At 44.7% G+C, this 25,770-nt stretch overlaps 1 protein-coding gene across 1 annotated transcript in view; it reads right to left on the bottom strand.

Annotated features, from left to right (window-relative positions):
- Positions 1 to 25,399, bottom strand: part of PRR12 (proline rich 12) — a 43,441-nt gene extending 18,042 nt beyond the window's left edge. The window contains exons 1-8 of the mRNA XM_033960153.1: positions 24,870 to 25,399; positions 11,130 to 11,242; positions 10,836 to 10,997; positions 6,494 to 10,089; positions 4,337 to 4,874; positions 3,340 to 3,662; positions 2,837 to 2,953; positions 583 to 716 (exon numbers count right to left, since the gene is read on the bottom strand). Of these exons, the coding sequence (XP_033816044.1) occupies positions 583 to 716; positions 2,837 to 2,953; positions 3,340 to 3,662; positions 4,337 to 4,874; positions 6,494 to 10,089; positions 10,836 to 10,997; positions 11,130 to 11,242; positions 24,870 to 24,955 (5,069 nt within the window). The 5' untranslated portion in view covers positions 24,956 to 25,399. The remainder of the gene's footprint in view (positions 1 to 582; positions 717 to 2,836; positions 2,954 to 3,339; positions 3,663 to 4,336; positions 4,875 to 6,493; positions 10,090 to 10,835; positions 10,998 to 11,129; positions 11,243 to 24,869) is intronic.
- Positions 25,400 to 25,770: the final 371 nt, after the last annotated feature.

The raw sequence follows: 25,770 nt of genomic DNA, 5'->3' as shown, positions 1-25,770 counted from the left end.
TCCAATGAACTGTTAGAAGTTTTTGATCAGTGGATCTTAAAGAGCGTGATGTGATGTACTATGTGGAATGAGTAATCTATTGATGAATTGGGGTTCATTTGTAGTCAATGTTTTAAAAACTAAAAGTAAGATTTTAAAAGTAATGCGATGGGCAATAGGGAGCCAATGTGACTCGATCAAGAGCGGTGTAACAGGGTCACATTTTTTGCGGTTGTGTATTAATTTGATAGCCGTCTACAACTTCCTTCTTCAGTTTCAGAATTTCTCTACTTATTCTGAACATATGAACAGAATTGAAAAGGAAAAGAAATGTTCCAACAGATATGTCTCCGACACCTACAGTATTACCCACAACTGGGAAAGAATGAATAAACTTTATTCCACTCCTACAGCGATTGAGACAGGAATACTGGGCAGTAGGAAGCAGGTGGTCCTATACCAAAGGCTTTATTTCTCTCCCCTTGCGCAAACTCCATCTGAATTGAAACAATGCTTAAATTATTGCCACAGCTAAGAGTACGATCTGGCAGCTCTGAACATCAGTGAATGTGGGGGAAAGAAAACAACACTGAACCACCTTACCTCATAGCCTGTAGGGGTCGATGCCAGGGCTTCTTCGAACAGACCCTCACATAATCCTTTTTGTTGATATTCTCCAGGAACTTCACATATAGACGCTGGTATCTGTTTTTGGCATCCCCAAAATATCCCAGATACTAAAAAGACAAAAAAAAGAGGGCAAATTAGGACCAAAAGGCCGGGTAGCGAGGGGTTGGTCATTATCTTAGAAGAGCTACGCAGTCTTCAAAAGCTGAAGGAGAGTTATTAAAGAGAATAAAAGCACATCTGTTCAGTTATACCCTGAGGCTGCGAGTTCAATTCCTACCTCACTTAACACTTCATTGCCCCGGGTACAAAATAAGGACCTGTCTAAAATAAGTAAAACGCTTTGGTTGTAACCACACACAGAAAAAGCGGGATATCAAGTCCCAACCCCTTGACTTCCTTACTTCTTCCACAAATTAGGGGGCGAAGGAAAGACTATTTTCAAATTTCATCAGCTTTTTATATATTTATAGTGTCTTGATTACTTTCGCCTTGCCCACATCCTCATGCTGCTAGAGAGTTCACAATATACACCAAAAAATGAGAAATGTAGTCTTCCTTGCTAGTTTTCCTCCCTTGAGTCCTGCCAGACCAACCCAGACCGCTGGGTTCAATGCTCCCCTATCAGCAGAAGGAAATAGAGAATCACGAATTTGCTGATATCACCTCAAGAGTCCTACACAGTCTCACCTTTCCAGTATATCTACATCAACAGAAAGACTAACTGAGGGAGTTCTGAACTGACAGATCCAACTGAACCTTCCTTTCAACGGGAGGCTCAACCAAACACATAAGGTACAATTCTTCTCATCAAAATAATTATCCACTATGTGAGATGAGACAGCTGTGCACTGTGGAGAGCAATCCCCTGCACTTGTACCAGCTCTCTGGAAAAGCTTCCCGTCTGTGAAATAGTACATGTGGCAAGGACTGCAGGCTTTGCAGTGCTTACCATGCTCAGCTTAGCTCAACTAGGCCCCCCACTCAGACTCACTGTTGTACTGGAGAAATTACAAAGCTCTCCCAAGCCTACCATCTGACACTGCCCTGCTGTTGCTGCCTTTGTTCTTTTAAACCTCATGTGCATACCCTCTTTGGAAAACCTAAATGGCCCTAATGGATAAGGAAGCAGCAGTCAACCTCACGGATAATGAAGAAGTGAGGAGAAAGGAAGTCAAGCGAGTCAGATGTGTAGAAAAAAAACTTTATTGCAGTTGACTTGACATGGCTGTGTCCTTCATTCAATTCCTGCTCATCCTAAGCCAAACCAGAGAGGGAAAAAGAGGAGGAGATAGAGAAGGGGTTGTGTCAACGGCAAACAGCCCATCTAGCATCCCCCTAGAGTGGAAGCTGTATCCAGCCCAACTAAAAAGCCTCTGTTCATGGCCTAACTCTAGGAAAGATTGATCCCAAGAACCTCAGCTTCAAAAACTAGACTGTCTAGCTGAATGGGTCTTTTTTGCCAATCATCTGCTGGAGACAGAAAAATAAAGGGAAAGAGGATGGGACTTGACTGGTTTCAATTAAAGCAGATTGTATATTATTTTTGCCTGGGGCAATGGTGGGTCACAAAGAACTGCAGTGAGTACGTTTCAAGTTGCACGGCAGAGAATGACACGGTGACAAAATTCATCACCGTTCTTGTCCCCGTGGATAACCGCGGGAAATAATCCCATGTCATTTTCTAGTGTCTATTTCAATCTCAATCCTTCTACACCAGCATTCTTCAAAGCAAAGCTTGCGGGTCAGTTGTTGAGGCCATTCTTACTCTGATTCTTCCCTCTCTTCTTAAAGAATAACATGAAGATGGTTTCCCGCGGTTATCCGCGGGGACGGGGACGGTGATGAATTTTGTCACCGTGTCATTCTCTATTGCACGGTAGTCTAGATAAGGTAATGTGAGCAAAACAATGGTTCTCTGTCGCCACCTACTGGTAGGAAAGCATAACTCCAGGGGTTTGTACTGGTCTGATGGGATGAGAAGAATCAGCAATTGGGTCTCAATATATAGGCTCTAATCAAACAAGCCCTATTATACCATTATAATACAATATAATTCTTATACTAACAATTTTAATGACATGAAATACAGTAGATTCTGCATGTCTCTTCACAGGGAAAGTCCTTATCCTGGGATGGACCAAAAAAAACACAACTTGAAGCTTGTTTATAGTCTTGTTCTAGTCTTTGCCACCCAAGGACGTGACCGATTTAGAATCCCATTACTTACATTACTGGTTGCACAGAACTGTCGCTGTCCGTCTTTGATTTCAGGAGTGAATTTCTGCAGCAGGGCTTTCTGAACCCTCCAGATTGGGGGTGGCTCTCGGCCAGTTTGTAGGGCAAGCTGTAGAAAGGAATGCAAATACGGTTGGTATGGCTCTCACAACTTCATCAAGGAGTATGACTTGAGACCTAAAGTGGCCCTCTGGAAACCCTGAGAAAGACTTCTGAAAATAAGACTTCATTTTAGGCTTATAAAGACATTCTGTGCTAGTAAGCCTCCCTCTTAAACTTTCTACATTCTGCACTGACCAACAAATAGGACAGTTGCTGAACTGCTTCTTCAAAATGCTTTCAACTGTAATTAGTAGGGCACCAATCAATTTCCATCACTTCTCAGCAAAATGTCTGTTCTTCAGAGCCCTAAAAATCCAGTTTAGTATTTCAACTTGCTTTACATTCCTCATTCAAAAGAGAAAGCTGAGTGAAATCTTTATGCATGGACTGTACCTTTAACGCTTGGATGTCCTCCACGCGAATGACAAACTCATCCCTCTCTCGGAAAATGCCTTCTCCGCCACTCTCGCCGTCTTCTTCGTCAGTCTCCCCACAGATGGCTGCCGTTTCCTGCTTCTTTGCGAGATGCAAGGGCCTGGAATCTTCTGGCTCTTCCTGCTCTGGAGAGGCTTGAGCTGGAGGCTCTTCCAGGGGAGGCTGGGGGACTACAGGCTCCTTGAGTGAAACTGGGGACACTGGCATGACTGGCTCTGGCTGCGATGAGGGTTCAGAAAGCGATGGGCTCTCTTCCTTCTCCTCTTCCACTGTTGTAACGTCTTCCAAATATAAGGGAACAAAAATGGTCTTTCACTTCTATGTTGTGCTAGCCAAGTCACTACCCTTAAGCCCACTCCCACAGTAACCCTGTAAGAGCAGTCAGAAGCATTCTCATTCTCCTCCTTCTCTCACACTTCCCTACGTCCTCTGCACCCTTCCAAACTAGACAATTGTCTACTGTGCCTTCTATCATGCAGTCTTGGGTTTTAATATCACTTACTAAAGCGGAGTCTTTCATTATTACTTCTACCACCAGAACTGTCCTCAGTGGAAATTTCTCATCCACTCTTTTACGTGTTTAATCGAATGCTGTTTTGGTCTTCGCAATATCATTATGAAGAATACCTTTATTTACAATATCACATCTGGGGAGGGACTGAGCTTGAAAATAGTTTACTGCAATCATTTAGCATTTTAAACAAACAGCAGGACATTGTATTGTTCCAATTAGCACATCTCCTCAACAGGGTTTTGGTGGCAAGGCACTACCACCCTCCCCACCCCATATTGTAGAGATTTTCAATCTCAGCCAAAGGGCCGAGCAGAGACTATCCTTAGCTTGCGACTCAGACCCTGTTCATAGATCTTAGCCCAAAATAAGGTGGCTCGGCAGCCAAGACTGACGCATCCACCTAAACTCCATCCAAATTGTGCAACATCCATCTCGACCTACCCGTGACATCCCCTTCCTTTCGATCAGTGGGGTCATAGAGAGCAGAAATGGCTGAGGAAATGCTCTTTTGGAGGTCCTGGTTCTTGCTGACAGAGTCTTCCTCATCAGAGGAGAAGGATGGTAGCGTCTCCAGATTTCGCTTTAGTTCGTCGTCTAACCGCTTGCAAGGGCTGGTACAGCTCATTACCAGACTATCACTCTCTGCCGCATCTAGTGAGCCTGAGAGCATCTGAGATGCCATGCCAAAGGGAGGCTGTGAGGCTGTCTGAGAGGAGGCGGACGGTGGACGGGTCTTGGAGGGGCTTGTGCTGGCAGTGGGCAATTGCTGTCTCTTGCCAGATTTCAGGAAGTCCAAGAAAGAGGCCATGAAACCCGATTTCATCTCAGGTTGCTTCTCTTCCACTTCCTTGATTTTCTGTTTAATCTTCTCCCTCGTTTGGCTGTTATCTAGCGTACTTTCCTGGGTTGCCACCACTGGAAGCACTTCCAGGGTTTCCATGGGCACTGGCTCATTTCCCTTTGGCATATGCAGTTTGATCTGTTGGCAGAAAAAAAAAAAAATAAATAAAGTCACCTGATTTGACAAACACACAAACCATCCTGTAGGGATACAAGAAATGCTGACAATCAAAGCGAATGCACTATGAAACCCAGTCCAGGAGTCCCTCCAAGCACTCAACAGAAAGTTAAATAGATATTAAGGAAGGGAGGTCTAGGCCTCGTAGAAAGCTTGCTAACTCACGGAGAAAGCTACAGGCTTTTCCCATTTTTGAGTTTGTGGGAAAATCGTTATCAGACTGGCTAAGAAACATGATGAGAAACTACTGCATGGCTTCCTTGCTCGCCTAAGAGTTTATCCCGTATCAGGATTCTACTCATTCCAGAATGCCAGGGTTTTGCCCTACATAATGCTGGGATACGGTTGCCATATCCGGTCAACTTTCATTTAAAAAGAAAAGGCAGAGTTTATAAAATAAACATGGCGATAGGCCACTGGACCACATTCTTTTGAATTATGAAAACTTCATGTTGCATTTAGAAGAGCATCAAGAGAAAAAGACTTGATGGATACTAATGGCCGCTAGAGGACTCACGGAACACCCAGGACCAGATTCTCTTTATGGCGCCGATACTGGCGGCCGTTGATCAGGTAACGGCGCCGTATAGAGAATCGCACCTCCTTAGGCGCAATTCAGGTACCTTTTAGGCGTTGTAAATTGAACGTTGTTTTGCCATTTTAAACGGCATTTCCCAATTAACTTAGACGTGTGTAGAATTTCCCCCACAATGCTTCCGGTAAGGAAGTTACATGAAATCGCCTCTACTTGCAATTTCTCTCAAGTTCATTTGTGCAATTAGTCCTCTCCCATTAGGGTTGATTTTTCTCCATATCTAGTTTCAAGTTCAAGTTTCAAGTTTATTTAGCTCTTGATGAATCGCCTATTTCGAATTTTCTAGGCGATGTACATAATATAATAAAGCAACTTTAAACATAATAACATAAAATTCCAATAATAACTAACATGAAAAGAAGGAAAGGGGGTAAAGTTACAATAAGGGCACAGAAAAAGGGAAGAACAAAAGGTAGGGTAAATAATTTCAAAGCACACTTTGTGAATATTAATTAAAACAAAATAGATAGTTTAGAATTTTTAAAGGTCATAAGCATCCTTAAACAAATAAGTTTTAAAAAAATTTTTAAAAGCTGAGATATCTTGTTCTATTCTAATGTACTGGGGAAGGGAGTTCCACCATTGTGGACCTGCGACAGTGAACATATCTGCTCTTCTCGTTCCGATGATTTTTAAAGAAGGGACAGATAGTAAATTTAATTCGGATGAACGTAAAGATCGTTGGGGTTTGTATGGGATCAGCGATTTAGATATGAATTGTGGTTCACTAGATGTCTAACTTGCAGCTCAACTGGACTTCTGCCACCAACTACACCTCCTTTCCTTTCTAAACCCAGCAGACCTGTTCCCTGAATTCCACCCATCAGTGCAGCTTTAGCTGGCATTCCCTCCCCAGTTGTCAACAATGCATCCCAAATCCAAAAGTCAAACCCAGATTGCACAACACCGCCACCCGGTGTTCATATGTAACGCTTTCTCATTGAGCTCCCCAATTCACTAATGTCACCATTTATTCCCTCATTACCTTCAGTGGTTTTAAAGGCTCCAGTGCCAAACTTTCACAGCTAGGCTCTGTTATTTTCTTCCCTCGACCCCTGCCTCGGCCTCTGGGTTTTTTGTTGCCATCGTGCGCCACGCCATGGGGCTCAGCCAGTGGTCTGATTCTGGGTCTTCCCCTTGGCCTGGGAGGGCCCTCTCTTTTGGGTCTGGTGGGTTTTCGGCCTCGTCTCTTTGGACCATCTATGGTTGGTGGACAGAAGTCAATATCACCCATGGGACTAATATTGGGACGTGTTCGGCAGCTTGATATCAGGTCTGGAAGCAAGTCAGGCAGTCTGCGGTTATTCAAGCGAATATCTGCTGGGACATCTTCCTTATCTTCATCATCTTCAAACTCATACTCCTGGGCATAGTTTTTCTTTGGGGGCTGGAATGGAGGTTCCCGTTTCTTCAAGAGGTGGAAAGATGACGTTTTGAGGAGCTTCTTGGGCTTGGAAGAGCAGAAAATGGGTGAGGTCAGGCCAGATTTTACCTCTGTTACTGGGGGCCCGTGACTTGACTGGATGAGACCCAGTTGTTCCGTGTTGACTGTGGAGGGTAGTTCATGCTTGACAGAAACAGAATCAAGTCCTAAATGAACATTTTGCTGATTGTCATTACTTTCCGAGGTGCAGTAACCTGAGAAGCTTTGGTTAGTCTGCATCATATCATAACCACTTTTCATGCCTTCATTTCTGTCCATGCTCTGGGTACCATCATCACCACACCCTGGTTTAGGAAACTCATCGTTACCACACGAAGGAGGACAAAACATGTCCTCCATCCCAGGAAAAAAGCTTCTCTCTTCATCCTGGAGGAGGGAATCTGGGAAGCAGATGGAAGTCAATGGGACAAAGCGCTGCTTGGAGCCCTGAGGGCTTGGACTATCAAATTGGTCTTTAGGCTCCATCTGAGCTTGTGGAACCTGCTGTGAAGACTCGGCATCTAGACGCAGTGCCTCCCCAGTGTCAGGAAGGAGGTGTTGCTGTGACTGTACAGAAGCGGTTTGGCCTAGATGTGTTTCCAAGTTCAGGTCAGGCTCGAGGAAGTCTTGTATCTCCCGAGGCTGCATGGTATCACCCTGAGGAAGAACCTCCATCGCCTCCGACTGAAGGGCTGCCTGTATTCGCTCTGGTTGCATCTGTTCCGACTGCAATTGTGCCTGGAGCTGAGGTGACTGCTGGTCTGCTTGGATCTGATGGGAGTCCAGAAGCTGGGCCTCTATTGACTGAGAGCGGACATGGGCCTGCATTTGCTGTGACTGCAAATGAGCTTCCAAAGCCTGGGATTGTAATTGCATCTGGAGCTGTGGCGATTGTGCCTCGGCTTGGATCCTTTGCGAGTCCAGAAGATGCACATCCATGGGAGTCTGCACTTTCCTCTGATGAGCCTGCAGCTGGCTCTGTGTGTGAGTCAGCACAGACTGTAACAGCTGTGACTGCTGAGTGGTGGGTTGGTGGGTGAGAGTCAAAGGCAAATCGGGTGAGGTGTCCAGCATCATTGGAGTACCCTGCTGAGACTGCAGCATTCCATGGGTCTCCATTGACTGGCTTTCAGTCACCATTCGGTGCGCTTGTGATGCGTGCTCTGGCGTTTTTTGAAGATATGAATGTGCTTGATTCAGGTCTTTGTTGGATGTGTCCATGTGCGACGTCTGAAGATGCTCAACGGATTTTTTGATGTCTTGAGCAAATGAGTCCATGGCTCCTGCCTGATGTGTATAATGAACTACAGAGGTGGCCAGGGACTCAGGGGTTGATCTGGTGTTGGCATATTCCTTATGTCGGTCACTTTTTTTCTTGTCTTTCAAGCTCTGCAGAGACATCTCCAAGCCTTGGTTGTCCAAATTCGAGTTAGTCCTTATAACGCTTTGGAGATGATACCGTTCTTCAGTTTTGCTCATCTCATAGCCTAGGCTCTTGCTGGATCTGTCCTCACACTCAACGAGGCTTTCTGAGGAGACCCTGGGTGGGCTCTGAGACTGCAGAAGGTGCTGAATGAGGAAGTCTTCATCATCCGTCCTTTCTGCAGAAAGAAGATCAGAGTCAGATTTTGGTTTACTATAAGAGGACGTTCTTTCCAACGTAGGCTGGGTGCTCTGATAGCTCTGCGAATGAGAAGCCTGCATGAAAGATGGGGAGAGCACAGATGTCAAATACTTCTGGGATTGCCCGGGTGAAGCAACACTTTGCGAGCGGTTAGATGTAGGGGACTGCAGTGGTCTGATAATCTGAGAGGGGCTAGAGTCAGGTAGATTCTGGCCATGATTGACCGATGAGTAGCCAATGGACTGGCCATGGCTGGACATTGCTGGAGAGTGGCCAGTGCTGTAGCTGAGAGAGGGGCTTGCCGTTGGCAGGCCTTGTGAGTGAGCAGGGACGTAGCTCTGGGCCTGGCTGACAGAAACATGTGGCTCAGTCTGAACACTGTAGCTCTGAATTTGACCGACAGATGACAAGCCCTGCAGCTGTTCCGGTGAATAGCTCTGATTCTGACTCACGCAGGTCTGGAGGCCCTGCGACTGGCTGGTGGTATAACTTTGGGATTTATTGCCACTAGTTAGATCCTGGGCTTGGCTTGAAGTAAAACCTTGAGACTGGGTGACTGCTGAGAGATTCTGAGACTGAGTCACCGCGTAGCTCTGCGTTTGGCTCATGGACAGCAGGTTCTGTGGCTGCCCAGGAGAATATGCCTGGGACTGGCTGGCAATGACTGAACTGGGTTTCGGTGTGGATGATGAATAGTTGTGAGACTGTCCAGTAGTGGCTATGCTTTGGCACTTGGGGGTAGCGGTAGAGCGTGGTGTCTGTCTGGAAGCAGAGTAGCTCTTAGACTTGTTGGATGAAGAGGAAGTGGAGTAGCCCGGGGACTGAATTATTGGCCTGTAGCTCTGTGACTGCTCCTGCCGAGCTTGGGAGGTTTTCTGCTGCGATCCCTCACTACTAGCAGGAGACTGATCCCCCAGTGGGCTGCAAGACAAAGAGGAGCGATGGCTCATCTGCTGGTAGCTTCCTCCACAGCTGAGATAATGCTGCAGCGAGTGGGCCGCAGCAGCAGCTGACGGGAGCTGAGACTGAGCGCTAGAAGGCCGTTGGTAGTGTTTTATAACGCTGTCTTGGCGGGGAATTGCTCTCTCGATGGATGATGCAGGCGAGCTGGAGAAAACGGATGCATTGTACAGTTGAGATGTCTGTTCTGAAGGGCCCAGAGAGGAGGAGAGGAGGTTAAACTGGGAAGGCAAGTGCCGGGAGGCAGATTCCTGCGCACTACGATAGGCTGAGCTCTGTGATGGCAATCCTGTCCCTAGCACCGTGCTGCCGAGGCGGTCAAAGCTGAGGGAAGAGGGCACAGAAGATTGGGATGACTTAATATGCAGGAGAGGGTCATGAGGAGAGAGGAGACCGTTGGATGTGGGGCTAAATGTCGCATCCTGAAGCGTCAATGATGATGTCACAGGAAAGCTTCTTCCGCTGAATGATGCTGGGTGCTGATAGGCTGAAAGGGCCGACGAGGAGGGGAAAGTACCAGATCCTGGGATCGCTCCAGATATGAAGAGCTCAGCTGGAGCTGGCGTGTGCATGGCTGCAGGAGAAATAAACATTTGTTAAAATTGGCTATTGATAGCATGTTTAAAAAAGCAAAGAGTCCAAGATTGATATTCAAAAGCATCAATGTCGTGGATGGTGGGGCTGACTGCATACATTTTTTCCCTCCCTCCCTCCCCCCTAATAATCTGGGCCATGTAATTTTACAGCATGTAGGATTTGGAGCATACTGTTGGCAGTGCCACTTATATTTCCAAGCATCAGTATTCAGCCAGCGGCACTCGGCGCTTTGCTGACCGCTGTTGGCATTCGAGGCTGGGCCTTGCCTTGGCTTCAGCACTGAATCTCCACTGAACCACAAAAACGCAGACTAACTTAGGTCTATGGTCACCTTGGCTAGTTAAGTGCCAAATAGTGATCTGACTCTGCTCCCAGAACAACCCCAGCTGGACAGATCGTATGGCCATACTGCCTTTAGTTTTGCCAGGCAACTCAGATCTTGCTCTGGTGTGCAAGCCAGGCTGTAATGTCATCTCGTGGCCAGCTCTATGAAGCTGGTTTTGCCAAAGCTATAGAGCAGTCCCCGAATGCTTCCCTAGGCATCTCCCAATCATAACATCAGCGGATGATCCAGAATGAACCCTAAATGATTTACAAACAAGCTACCTTGCCTAACACTGTTTTCATTGAACGCTAATCCTTTTTCATGAACCGAAATTCTACCATAAGTAAAATAAAATAAAAAGTAACCTCAGGAAACCTCATTCCTGCAGCAAGCAATACCTGTCTGCCAGGAGGGTGTGCGAAATTGAGAGAGCAGGGAGGAGGCTGAGGGGCCAGGCTGAGGACCCCGGGACTCCAGCGCTGATATGAGGTTCATGACCGAGGCGTCAGGGGTGGCGCTGCTTGCATGGTGCAGTCCAGTCTCAAAAAGCCCCGAGAGACCTGAAAAAAACGGGGAAATGTGAAAAAAGAGAGAGAGAGAAAGCCAGAAACCATTCATTAGTGGCATTCTGGATCAATCAACCCACCAGCTAGGGTTATGGGAGTAAGAACCAGATTAGCAAAGTCTCTTACCTGCTGGGTGATGATTGGTTGCATAGCCCTGTAATGGGTGCGGAGTTGCGTACGCCTGCCTGTGCAAAATGTCTGTGTCGGGGTGGGAGCTTCTTGACCCTCCATACACCAAGCTGAGAAGACAGAAATAAATAAAATTATTTAAATATATAATATACTTTTATTCCTAGGTGTCCTACCAACTGGTTATTACAATTTCTGCTCTTCTAATGCTCTGAGTCTGACCCTTATACTCCTCTGCTAACAAACAGCAGAAGAACTTCCAAATTTCCCTCTTCCTCCCTCTCACCTCAATTCACATGCTAGGATATGTTTCTTTACTAAGAGGTTGGCAGATGTGGTGAGAGCCAGGAAAGTGACCAGGTCGGGGAGCACAAGATCGTGTTGAACTGAAGTAAATGTTTTGTGTAGGTCTATTTGTATCTGAACACTGAAGTAGATTGTTAAGTCCTCAGATCTTTAAAAGCACAGCTTACAATCTCCTGGAAATTTAAACCCATCAGACCAAAAATCTGGCTCTCACAGTTTACCAGGACATGTCAGAGGCAGCACTTTGATGGACTATTAATCCATTTTCTGCCACACAGTGTGCAGTAAGGAAAAAACCGGACCAGGACATTAAAAAATACCTAGGTTTTAAATAAATGTATATAGGTTGATATTCAAAAGCAGTTATGATGTTCATTTTTACAATAAAGAAGGGCAGAATTGAGAGGGATCATATATGATGATCTAAAGGAGTGGTGCCCAACGGGGATGCTACCGCCTACCGGTGCATGCTGAGAAGTCTAAGGGGAGGCATTTTGTGTCCAAGTCATATTGAGGGGGCGTTGAGGACCAGCCGCTGCCCCCTTGAGCAATTGGAGAAGCCAATGGTCACCGATGGCAGCACTGCCCTATAGCTTCTCCTCTGACACGAGCCGCCCAGTCAGAAACGGGAAGTGCGTCAAGAGGAGACGCTTTAGGGCAGAGCGTTGCTGCATCTGGACACCTCAGAAAGAGAAAACTATGAAGAGGTTGAGTGGCGCTGAAGGGAAGTGGAGGGAGAGGAGAAAGAGGGAAGCAGACGCTAAAGAGAAGTATGTACAATATAGTTTACCCAAGAAGGGGGGCGCTATCAAATCATTCACGGAAAAAGTGGGCTCCGATTCAAAAAATGTTGGAAACTCATGATCTAAAGTGAAAATAAAAGCTAGAAGGATGTGAAAATGCCTTTGTACAAGTCTCTGGTAAGACCTGATTTAAAGTACTATGCACGAAAAGTTCTGGAGACCCCCACCTACAAAGAGATATAAACAGGATGGATTCAGTTCAGAGGGTGACCACTAAAATGGCTGGTAGTCTTCGTTAATTTGGGGGGACAGGTTTAAAATCCTAAATAAGTACAGCCTGGAGAAAAAGAGGAATGGGGGGTACATTTATTTATTTGGTTCTTCAGCCTATCCTCCCAGGAAGCCAAGGTGTAAATGCATAGGAGATTGGCCTTTTAACTGAGAAAGGTTCTAAAACGAGGGGTCACAGGATGAAGGTGAAAGGAAATATTTCTGAGCCATCCATGACGCCATCAGCTGACCCAATCCTGCTATCCACAAAGAACCTCTGCTGCAGGTACATAATCTTACTCAACCTACAGCTAGCATCCATTTAAACTTAGGAGCCCATGTTCAGTGGTCCTCCTTAGATCATGTAGTTGAATAAATAACTAATTTAGCTTTATATCTGCACAAAAGCAACACCCTCACCCCCAATCGTATATTTATTTACCATTTTTTCATGAAGGGATTCACCCAAAGCAGTTTACAATACATAGAATAGTAATCAGGTACTCTTAAGTATTTTCCCTTATCGGTCCCAGCAGACTCACAATCTAACTGTGGTACCTGGGGCAAGGGAAATCTAGGGACCTTCCTCCACTTCAAAATCACTGAGCTTTGGAACAACCTTACCTCCCCTCTTCGGAACTTGAGCTCTCTCCAAGTTTTCCGCAAACATCTGAAAACCTGGCTTTTCTCAAAAAATGTAAGTCTCCCTCCAATTTAGGAATCAAGGAAACTCTTATATCTTGGCATCCCAAGTCCTCTAAATGTTCTTCACACTTCTACCTCTAACCCTCTGTTGTAGTTCCTTCCTATTTCTCCTACTGTAAACCGCGTCGAGCTCTACGAACGTGGAGATGATGCGGTATACAAACCTAAGGATTAGATTAGAAGAAGTTCAATGTTTCCAGTGCAATGGAGTATTGGGAAGAAGCACTTAAATTGCTCGCCTCCATTCAGTCTCTGTCCAGTTTTCTTTCTTGGAATTATCTTTCTTCTATTAATTCTGACAGAGTAGGAATAAAGCACAAACAGCTGACAAGAGTGCTCATGGAAGACACTGAGGGAGAAATCCAGGCGAGACCTTAAGGTTTTATTTACATTAGTGATTTCTATTCCGCCTTCACCTTGCGGTTCAAGGCGGATTACATAAGAATTGCTATGATCTTAAGAAGTACATATTGAAGAGATAATATGTACTTCTTAAGATCATATGGGATTGGAGATGAGCGAATGTGGTTCCGCTTCACGAAAACGGGGTTGAAGTGGGAAACTACAGGGTCTAGGTTTTCTTCTCATGGATCTCCGAGGGATTTACACTCAGAGGACTGGTTACGTGGGTGTCCGAGGAGTTTGGTTACACACGTCTGAAAAGTTTGATTTTGATGTAACAGCTAAAGTGGAGGGCGACCACACAAAACTCAAAAAGTCCTGGATTTCAAACATCAAACAAGACTTTAAAAAAAAAAAAAAAAATGGGGGAGTACCTGAAGAAAGAGATGATAGGATGTGAAGGCATAAGGGAAGTAAAAAAAGACAGTGGTCCAAGCTAAAAGGAGCAATAAAAATGGCCGTGACCTTTATGTAAAGAAAATAAAAACAAGAGAAAAAGGAAACCGATATGGTTCTCTAAACTAGTGGCAGAGAAAATAAAGGCAAAAGAGTTGGCATTCCTAAAATATATAAAAAAAAAAAAAAAAAGTAAAGAGGAGTACAGAAAGGACTACCAAAGGAAGCCAAGGGACAGAGACGTCTGGCAAAAGTGCAGGCAGAAGAGCAAATGGCTAGAAAGGTAAAAAGGGGAGACAACAATTTTTTCAGATATATATTAGTGAAAGGAGAAAACCAAAAAATGGAATTGCAAAACTGAAAGAAGCTATGGACCGCTACGTTGAGAGTGATGAGGAAAAAGCAAAATGTGCTAAACAAATTCTTCTGTTCTGTATTCACAGAAGAAAACCCTGGAGAAGGACCGCAAGTGGCTGGCAAAGTTACACGAGGAGGGAGTGGATACCACACCATGCACGGAGGAAAGTATTCATGAACAACTAGAAAAAGTAAAAGGAAGACAGGATACCGAGGGAGCTCAAAGAGGTTCTGGCAGGCCCTCTTAAAGATCTGTCCAATACATTTTTGGAGATGGAGAGGTTCTTTGGGATTGGAGAAGACCTGATGTGGTCCCTTTTCATAAAAGTGATCGCAGAGACGAAGCGGGAAACTACGGGCCAGTAAGCCTCACTTCTGTTATTGGAAAAATAATGGAAGCATTTCTGAAGGAAAGGATAGTGAATTTCCTAGAAACTAATGGGTTACAAGATCGGAAGCAACATTGGTTTACTAAAGATAAACTGTGCCAAACAAATCTGATTGAATTCTTTGACTGGACGACCAGAGAACTGGATAGAGGATGTGCGCTAGATGCAATTTACTTAGATTTCAGCAAAACCTTCGACACGGTTCCTCATAGGAGGCTCCTGAATAAACTTGATGGGCTGAATTTAGGACCCAAAGTTGTGAACTGGATTAGAAACTGGTTGACGGACAAACGTCAGAGGGTGGTGGTTAATGGAATTCGCTCAGAGGGGTTTGGATTTAGAAGAAAATACGGATATCTAAAGAATTTAGATTTAGTGGAGTAGGTTACACAGGTTCTTTGAGGCGTTTTGATTTAGGGGGTTAGTAACATGGGTCTCTAACGGGTTTAGATTGGTGGTCAGTTTAAACAGGTCTCTAAGGTGTTTCGATTTAGAGGGTTACTAATATGTGTCTTCGAGTTTTATCTCAGATTGTATTTTTTCACAGATCTCTTAGAAGATTTAAATGTATGAGGTTAGTTCAGGGGTAGGGAACTCCGGTCCTCGAGAGCCGTATTCCAGTCGGGTTTTCAAGATTTCCCCAATGAATATGCATTGAAAGCAGTGCATACAAATAGATCTCATGCATATTCATTGGGGAAATCCTGAAAACCCGACTGGAATACGGCTTTCGAGGACCGGAGTTCCCTACCCCTGGGTTAGTTATATTGGTCTCTGAGGAGCTAATTTTTTTCCCTTAAGGGATTTCTGAGGATTTAGATTGAGGGGGGGGGGGGTTAGTTACTTGGATCTCTTGATTTAGGGCAGTGTCTCAAACATTTTTAGCTCTGGTACATTAAATGGAGCAAATGTTTTTCATGGCACATTATAACTGAAATTATAAATTGGAAAGCCAACAAAAAAAAAAATTTGAGAATGATTTATTTAAAGTTCTTTAAGCTCTGTATGAGTAATTGTAACAACGGTCAAACTAAAAGTAGACAGAATAGAACTGCTAATCGATGTGATGGATGTGCTTGTTTTTGAATGCAAATTAACTCAAAACGTGACTCAATAGTCAACAAGCAAATATGCATTTCATCTTCCACCAGCATCAGTCTTTTTTTTCGATTTAATTTCTGTCAGAGTTGAAAATTCAACTTCGCAAAGGTAAAAAGATCCAAGTGGTAACAAAGCCTTGATTGCTTTCTTACTCAAGTTAGGATAACTACTGCATAAAAAAAACTAAAATTATCTGCCATTAGATTTCAAGGACCAATCACGTCTACGATGATGTTTGTCTGGGCAGATGCTCATAGCATTGAGGCTCTTGCATGTCATCTATTCTAATGTATACTTATGAATGGAATTTTTTTAAATAAAAGTAAAATTTTTGAATCTCTTGTGGCACACCTGGAATCTGTTCAGGTATACCACTGTGCCTTGGCACACAGTTTCAGAGATACTGATTTAGGGGATTAATTACACAGGTCTCCAAGGAGTTGGAAGAGGTTTTTTTCCCCTTCACAGGTTCTCTGAGGGAATGTAAATTTAAGGGGTTTGTTTTTTGAGTAGGATTTGTGGATAGGTTTTTTGGGGTATTTTTACACAGATCTCTGGACGATTTTAGATTCAGAGGGGTTCAGTCACACAGGTCTCTGAGGGGAGATTTACGGGGATCATTACATGAACCTTGATGAGTAAGATGTTGAGACACTGATATCTGAAGGGATTTAGATTCAAGGGGTTAATTAGATAGGTCTTCAGTAGGATTTTTTTAGGGGGTGCACAGATCTCTGAATGATTTAGAGGGAGTTGGTTATACTGTTCTCTGAGGGGTTTTAGATTTGAAGGGTTCATTACATAGGTCTTGTGTAGATTTTTTGGGATGGTTACACAGATCTCTGGATAATTTAGACGCAGGGGTCTCAAAGTCCCTCCTTGAGGGCCGCAATTCAGTCCGGTTTTCAGGATTTCCCCAATGAATATGCATGAGATCTATGTGCATGCATTGCTTTCAATTGCATATATCTGAATCCCCCTGAAAGAGGGATTCAGATATACTGGTCTCTGAGAGGATTGAAATTTAAGAGATTCATTACATATGTCTTAAGTAGATTTTTTTTGGGGTGTGGGTGTTGCAAAGATCTCAATGATTTAGATGGAGTCAGTTATAGAGGGTTTAGATTTAAGGGGTTAATAACATATATCATTAGTAGGATTTCTTTTTGGGTGGGAGTTGCCCAGATCTCTGAATTATTTAGATTCAGAGGTCTTCGAGACAATTTAGTTTTAAGGGGTTCATTGCATAGATCTTAAGTAGATTTTTTTGGGGGGGATTGCACAGATGTCTGGATTATTTTGACAGAAGTCAGTTACACGGACCAGTAACGAAGAAGGAAGAAGCCAATTGCCGTTGTGCGAGGGTCGCGGGACCATCTGGGAAATGCGCGCACCGGCTCATAAGCTCCGCCCCTCAAACATCCGGCTGCAGCGCGTGGGAGGGGGCGTGGCCTGAAAACGCACGTGCATCCGGATGTAGAAGCGCCAGAGGAAGAACAGGTTGCGTGAAGGTGAGGAGGAAATAAAGCGAGGGGGACCATTAATAAAGAGTACATGAAGGGGGTCAATGAGCGTAAGACTAGCCTTACTGGGTCAGACCAATGGTCCATTGAGCCCAGAAGCCAATCCAGGTCACTAGTCCCTGGCCAAAACACAAGGGGTAGCAACATTCCATGCTACCGATCCAGGGCAAGCAGAGGCTTCCCCCATGTCTTTCTTAATAAGAAAATAGGGACTTTTCCTCCAGGAACTTGTCTAAACCTTTCTTAAAACCAGCTATCTATCTGCTTAACTGAGTGAAAAAAATATGTCCTCCTATTGGTTTTAAAAGTATTTGAGTGTCCCCTAATCTTTGTAATTTTTGACGGAGTGAAGAATCAATCTACTTGTACCCGTTCTACTCCACTCAGGATTTTGTAGACTTCAATCATATCTCCGCTCAGCCTTCTCTTTTCCAAGCTAAAGAGCCCTAACCTTTTTAGTCTTTCCTCATACGAGAGGAGTTCCATCCCCTTTATCATCTTGGTCGCTCTTCTTTGAACCTTTTCTAGCGCCGCTATATCTTTCTTGAGATAAGGAAACCAGAATTGAATTCAATACTCCAGATGAGGTTGCACCATGGAGCAATACAGGGGCAGTCTTGTTAACCATCCTCCAAGGTGGACCCTAGCATCCGGTAACTGTGATTTCGGGTTATTCTTCCCAATGTGCATCACTTTGCATTTGTCCACATTAAATTTCAACTGCCACTTGGACACCCAGTCTTCCAATTTCCTAAGGTCTGCCTGCAATTTGTCACAATCCGCATGTGTTTTAACAACTTTGAACAGTTTAGTGGCATCTGCAAATTTAATTACCTCACTTGTCGTTCCAATTTCCATATCCTTTATAAAGAAGTTAAATATCACCGGTCCCACATCTAACAATTTATTATATCTCCATCAGGTTTTGCTCAAAGATGGTTCCCTTCACCCATTTGCTGATCTTCAAGGGGACTTTTGGCTTTCTGCCATAGATCAATTTACGTATTGGCAGTTGTACCATTACATCCGTTCCTCAGATGCTCACTGCCCCAAATGTAATATCCTTGGTGCCACCTTGGGACACATTTTTTACTTGTCCCCGAGTCCGTGCTTTCTGGGGGAGGGTCTCGGATCATATTTCCTCAATATGGCATGCCTCCTCTCATCTTTTGTTTTTTCAGTGCCGGATACTTGTCCCTGTGCCAAAAGGCTTGTGTTGCGATGGATGGAGATGTCACCCCCATCCCTGCAACATTGGTGGGTGACTATGATCCAGTTGTTACAGATGTAACATGGAGTCCCGGGCTGGACAGCGATTGCAAGATGTCTGGCCTCTTTTTTGGAATACTCTAATTCGTGCTGCGCGTAGCTACTTACTCAATTTGAAACGCATTTTGTCACTGCCTGTATTCTCTCTCTGGACATCTCACCCAATACTCTTGGCCTCTGTACAGTGTCAGTGGAAACATCATTTTCTTCTAGTGCACACCTGATTTCGGGGGGACGGGGGACTTTCAAACTGTTTTTCTCTTGTTTCGCAGACTGATGTATCATGTTTTTGTATCGACTGTTTTGTTATTCAAGATTGTATTGTTCTTTGCTCTGCTTAATAAAGATGATTGACAAATAAATCAATCAATAAATAAATAAATCACCAGTCTCTGTACAGGACCCCTGCGGCACTCCACTGTTTGCTCTCCTCCATTAAGAAAAATGACCATTTAACCCTACCCTCTGTTTTCTATCCGATAACCAATTTCTAAACCACAACTGAACTTTACCACCTATCCCATGACTCTTTAATTTTCTCAGGAGCCTCTCATGAGGAAAAGTGTGTGAATTGGAGAGGGGACCATCAATGAGCATGTAAAGTGGAGGGGCACCCTTCAATGTTCCTCTCAGCTTTCTCATATGTCCTGTGGAATGCCCACTCTATCTCCAACAAGTTCACTTTACTTCAATGATCTCTATATCATTTTTTCCATCTACTTGCACTGAATCCTGGCTCTGTCCTGAAGACTCTGTTTCAGCTGTTGCCCTGTATCATGGAAGATACCCAATTGGCTGCGGAGGAAGGGTTGGGCTGTTACTCTTACCCTCCTGTAGAGTTCAACCTCTTCTCATTCGAATGGTCTATTTGCTCCCCTTCCTCACAAGCCATCTAAATCTTCCTTTCTCACTGACTTTGACTCCTGGTTCTCAGTTTCTCTCAAACCCTCATCTCCTTTCATCATCCTTGCTGATTTTAACTTTCATGATGACAATACCTCCGACTCCTACACCTCAAAGTTTCTTGCTTTAATATCCTCATTCAATCTTCAGCTGTGCTCCATTACCCACACATCCCAGAACGGCCACTGCCTTGATCTTGTTCTCTTCTCAGACTGCTCAGTTGCAAACTTCTCCACCTCAATTCTTCCCCTCTCCGACCATCATCTCGTAATCTTCAAGACTCATCACCTTCCTCTGCAGACAACATAGTAAATGATGGCAAAGACCTGAATGGTACATCCAGTCTGGCCAACCTTACCTTCTCTTTAAATTAATGATTTAATTTAAATTTTCCTTTTTCTTAGCTTTGGTGTTGGAAAAGGATTTTATGCAACACTACCAATCTTCACCAATATTTTCAGGAATGTTTAGGCTACAGACCTGTGCACTCTCTCTTCCACTCTCTCCCTCCTCCTCTCTAACACTATGCTATGTTAACGAAACAGTCTCTTCCTACAATACTATTCTTTCCTTTGCTCTTGATACCCTTGCTCCTCTAGGTTAGGTTCTGTTAGTTAGCTAGGTGCAATTGACTCATGTTCGCGTCCTAGCAACTTGATGAATTACAGATCTAAAAAGAGATCGGTTTTGTGCTAGTCCTGTTAGGTCCTCCAGGGTCATCCCTGTGGTTGTTTTCAGCATGTCTTGCTATCTGATTGCAGGTTGCCCTCTTTGCTTGGTTCCTTCGATCTTCCCAAACTTAATGTCCTTCTCCAATGATCTTTCTCTTCTGACAGTATGACCAAAATAAGACAGTTGTAACTTCATCATTTGGGTTTCGCGTGACTTATCCGGTTTGATCTCTTCCAGAATTGATTTGTTAGTTCTTCTGGCGAATCACAGCACGCATAAAATCCTTCTCCAACACCAAAGCTCAAATCTTTTTTCTTTCTCTCAGCCCCTACCGGAAGTCGATCACAGAACATTTCCTTCAAATGGAAGTGTAACTTCTATACAATACTTGGCCTTATAAGCTTGCTCTATCAATGTCCAAGGTGGGTGCGATGATGTCTTGTTCTAACATCACAACATGACACTGCTTCTGTGTTTAGATGGAGTTTTAAACTGAGCACTCACAATATAATATTTTATGGTGGTTGATATTTCATTTATTCTTTTTTCACATAATACATATTTTAAAAGGAAATAGTTTTTGTTTCATCGAATTCTAATATACATTAATTGTTTCCATAGTGTCCAGCTTTCACATCCACTGGCGTGGAGGGGGCATTTGGCACACTAGGTGCGCTGTCCACTACAGAAAGTTGAACACGTTATGTAAAGCGCATCAAACCTCAGCCCTGGCTAACCTTTAAGATCCGCTACCTATGGTCCTGGCTGAAATCCCACTCGCATGCTGACTTCTTTCCAATCCACCCTTTCACTTGCAGAACAAGACTACTTCAGCCACTTGACTGATTCTCTTGGAGCCAACCCACACCATCTCTTTGCCATGCTCAACTCTACTCCTAACTCCTCCTTCCCTTTTTCCCCAAACTATGGCTGAATACAAGGTTCACATGATTAGCCTTGAGTTTTCAATTGAATCTCCTCCACCTCTTCCTCCCATCTGCCCTGCTGACCCTCCGTCAACCCCTGCCTCCTTTTCTTCCTTCTCTCCACAATTGAGGATGAATATGCATTTTCTCTCTTCCTCCAAACCCACTACCTGTTCCTCTGATCACATCCCCACCTATCTCTCTCCTACTGTCATGTCAACCCCTCTATCTGCCATATCCTCAACCTATCACTCTCCACTGTGACTTACCCTAATGCCTTCAAACATACCAGTTTCATAGCTTCTTAAAAAAAAAACCTCTCACTGGATCCTACTTGTCCCTCCCTCCAATTATCATCCCATCTCCCTCCTCCCCTTCTTATCCAAGGTACTTCAACGTACTGACTTTCTTTTGTCTCAAGCTATCCTCGACCTGCTTCAATTGGGCTTTCACCCTCATCATTCTACTGAAACTGTCCTTGCTAGAGCCTCCAACAACCTCCTGGCCAAATCCAAAGGCCTCTATCAAGCCCTCATCCTCTTTGATCTATCTGCGGCCTTTGACACTGTAGATAAGATCTTAAGAATTGCCATACTGGGACAGACCGAAGGTCCATCAAGCCCAATATCCGATTTCCAACAGTGGCTAAGCCAGGTCCCAAGCACCTAGCTAGATCCCAAGTAGTAAAAGAGATTTTATGCTAGGAATAAGCAGTGGATTTCCCCAAGCCATCTCAATAATGGCCTATGGACTTCTCTTTTAAGAAATTAGCCAAACCTTTTTTAAACCCCGCTACGCTAACTGATTTTACCACATTCTTTGACAATGAATTCCAGAGATTAATTACACATGTAAAGAAATATTTTCTCCGGTTTGTTTTAAATCTATTACTTAGTAGTTTCATCACCTACTCATCAATATTATTCTTCATTTGGGTTTCAGGACTTATCTCATGGTTTTCCCTTTCTTTCCTGTCACTTTTAGCGTACGCTCCGGAGGAACCTCCTCTGCCACCATCCTGCTATCAGTTGGCGTACCTCAAGGCTCTGTCATGGGACCTCTTCTTTTCTCCATCTACACTTCTTCCCTTGGTGTCCTAATCTCTTCCCATGGCTTCCATACCACCTCTATGCTGATGACTCGCAAATCTACGTCTCTATGTCTGAAATTTCCACTGAAATCCAGGCCCAAATATCATCCTGCCTGTCTGACATTGCTACCTGCTGTCATCAAAAATTAAACATGGCCAAGACTGAACTCCTTATCTTTCCTCCTAAACCTGCATCTCTCCTTCCTCCGTTCTCCATTTCAGTGGATAACGCTCTCATCATTCCCGTCTCGTTGGCTCACAACCCTGAGTCATCTTTGAGTAGTCTCTTTGCATATCCAACAGATCGCCAAACCATGTTTCTTTCTCTACAACACTATTAAAATCTGGCCTTTCCATTCTGAGTACACTGTCAAGACCGTCATCCAAGCTCTCGTCACTTCTTGCCTGGATTAGTGCAATTTGTTTCTTACAGGCCTTCCACTAAGCCATCTCTCTGATCTTCAATCTATTCAGAATTCTGCTGCATGCCTCGTTTTTCACCAGTGTAGTTATGTTCACATTACCCCTTTCCTCAAGTTACTTTCGCATAGTGGAAGGGAAATGGAAGGGGAGGCAGGTGAAAGCGTCATGGAGGATTGCATGAAGCGGAAGGGGGGACCGTTGTGGAGGATCGCATGAAGTAGAAGGGGAGCTCTGTTGTGGAGAGGAGAGCAAGTGAAATGGAGGGGGGACCGTCAATGAGGCGCACATGAAGTGAAGGGAGGACTCGTGGAAGAGAGATGTGAGGAAGTGATGGGTAATGTCAATATAGCTATCGAGGCAGGATGAAGTGACACGAGGGAAGATAGGGTGAAGGGCAAAATGCCTCAAGGGGGAAGATAATAAGAGAGGGAAGTAGAGTTTCATCGCTGTCTCTTGTTCACTACCAGTATTACGGTAGTTCCTGAAAAGAGCCTTAGAGCTGGAAGAATCACCCAGAGATGTGCAAAGTTGTGGAATGGTCTGGTGCAGGGTGGAGAATGAGAAGGGGACAAATTTATCCCAATCCCTGTGAGTTTTGTCACGGTCCATGTCCCATTTCTATAAGCTCTGCCTTAATTGCACAAGCCTCGAACACCTACGATTTTAAAGTATTTGAGGCTTGTGCAGATGAGGACAGAGCTTGCAGGAATGAGGCAGAGATGGGAAAAGAACTCAAAGGGACAGGAAAACGAGTTCCCATGGCGATGGGGAAAAATTTGTCCCCGTGACATTCTCTAGTGCAGGGGTTACAGTCCTTGAGGGCAGAAATCCAGTTGGGTTTTCAAGATTTCCACAACGAATATGCACAGAATCTATTTGTAGACAGTGAAAGCAGTAATTGAACCATTGACAGGGTTGTGGCCTTCAAGGACTGTGGGTGCCAATCCCTAGTCTAGTGTCTAGAAAAGTGGGCTGTGTACTAGCGAAGCCAGGTTTGAAATCCCACTTATCACGGATGCTTCTCGTTACCTCTGGAAAGTCATATCATCTATTGCCCAAAGTAAAAATTTGAGATGCAAATTCTCTTGGGCATGGCAATACCTAGTGAACCTGAATTTAACTTGCATTAAATTCTGATTTGGAAAGGTAATAAAATCCAAACTGATGCTGTGAGCAAAGGATTCCACTTGGTAGAGATTTCCATAAATGGCACTTCGTTCGGGTCACAGAATTATTTTAAAGAAAGGCAACCCCTCTCTACTGCTCACAATTCTTTCTTTAATCCAGACTTCAGTATTCTGTGGGGGGAACTGTGGAAAACTGAGACGCAAGCCCCTGTAATGAGTCTGGTGCGTACAGCCTAAATCCTAAAGGAAGCTTTCTTTAATTTAGTGACAAGAGGCCTGTGAAGTAAAGATTTTCTAGGACTGTCTAGGGAGAAAAATGCTTCGTTAACAGGACCCCCAGGGCCTTATGCTAACATACACCTCAAGAAAGACATATCGGTGGTAATTTTCTAACAGGAAACCTATAAAAGCAATTTTTAAAACACAAACTTCCTTAATAAAAGCTACACTAATCCTCGGTAGCACAGAAATGCTCTTCACAAAGTCACGAACCTACTCTGAGTATCTAACTTACCAAATGCCATCATTGGAACACCTGAAGCAATGTTTCTCAACTCGCTCCTGGAGTCCCCCCCTTGCCAGTCAGGTTTTCAGGATATGCACCATGAATATGCATGAAAGAAAGGTGCATCGAAAGAAGGCAGTGCATGCAAATTCAATGTGGCTATCCTGAAAACCTGACTGGCAAGGGGGTCCTCTGGGAGCGAGTTGGCCTAAAGTAAGCCTCCTTTGCGAGCATGTCATTTGTGCTGGTGTTTTCAAGGGCTAGATCTGAACTCATATCCCAAGATCCTGACACTAGAAAACAGCTCTGTGTGGTCTCAATCTCTTACCCCCCCACAGAATTGAGGAGACTTCCATGCAGCCCCCTTTGAGTGGCATGCACATCCAATGTCAACCCCTTTGCCCCAACCCCTTTTCATGCACCAGCAAGCAGGAGCCACCTTTAGGCCATTTCCCCTCTTTTTAGGGGGATGAAATTGTCAATGGAGGTCTGTCTGGCGGGGGAGGGGGGGGCACCGAAGGTGAAGCAGAGTCCCGGAGGAAGCCCGCCTGCCGGGGCCGGAGGAGGCAGGAAAAGCGCCGGTGCCGCCTGCAGGCGGGCCCGGGCCCGGCCGAGCGGCCCCGTCCCTACCTGGCCTTGGCCGTCCTCTCGTAGCTCCATCCCGCGCCGGCGCCCAGCGGATCTCCGAAGCCAGCGCTCGGGTAGTTTCGATCCATGGAGGTGGTCTTCGGGGCAGGGGGGGGCTCGTGGCTGGCTCGGGGGCTTCTCCGCCTTTTCACCGCGCAGCCATGTTTGCAGCCTCTCTGTGTGCCCAGCTCAGCTTCCCAGCATTCACTTCACTGCGCCGGAGCCAGGGAGGGGGGGGGGGGGGGGGGGGGGGGGGGTAAGAGAGCCGCCGCTTTTCCTCCGCCAACCCAGTGCTCGCGCACAGAAAAGCAGAGTCGGAGCCACGGAAAGATGGCACTTGACTGTTGCACTGAAATGGCAACAAAGTAGACCTTTGGAACAACTCCAGCTTTTGCAAGGTGAGGCCTCCAGAATTGAGCCCAATGAGGTCTCCCCAGCGTCTTATACAGGGGCATCCTTGCAACCTGGCATCCTTCTAGCTTTTCAACCTGTTTGGCCACCTTAAGATCATCCCCCCCAAGTCCCCCTCCTCCGTCATAAGTTCTTCAACCTCTTGACACCTATGGACCGACAGAAATCAAATAATTAGTTTGTGGACCGCCCAGACCCCGCCCCCATCATAGTGCTAATTGTAACACCATTTTTTCCCATGTACACTGTGCACACACACTATAATCGTATACAAAAATACACAAAGCACACTGTCTGCTTTTCAACATTCATTCCTACCAGCAAACTGATCACCCCATGCAAATGCAGGACCAAAAACTAAAAGTACTAATATTTACAAACAAACCCTAAGATGCAAGACTCTGCAAGCAATACAACCCCAGAGGGAAACAAACAAATGCATTTCTTCCTGAACAGACAAATCAATCACTAAATTAAAAAAATAAAATAAAAG

This window comes from Geotrypetes seraphini, chromosome 10 (genome assembly GCF_902459505.1).
Source record: "Geotrypetes seraphini chromosome 10, aGeoSer1.1, whole genome shotgun sequence".
In the NCBI taxonomy this organism is placed as follows: Eukaryota; Metazoa; Chordata; class Amphibia; order Gymnophiona; family Dermophiidae; genus Geotrypetes; species Geotrypetes seraphini.
This window is presented reverse-complemented; position numbering and strand designations above follow the sequence as displayed.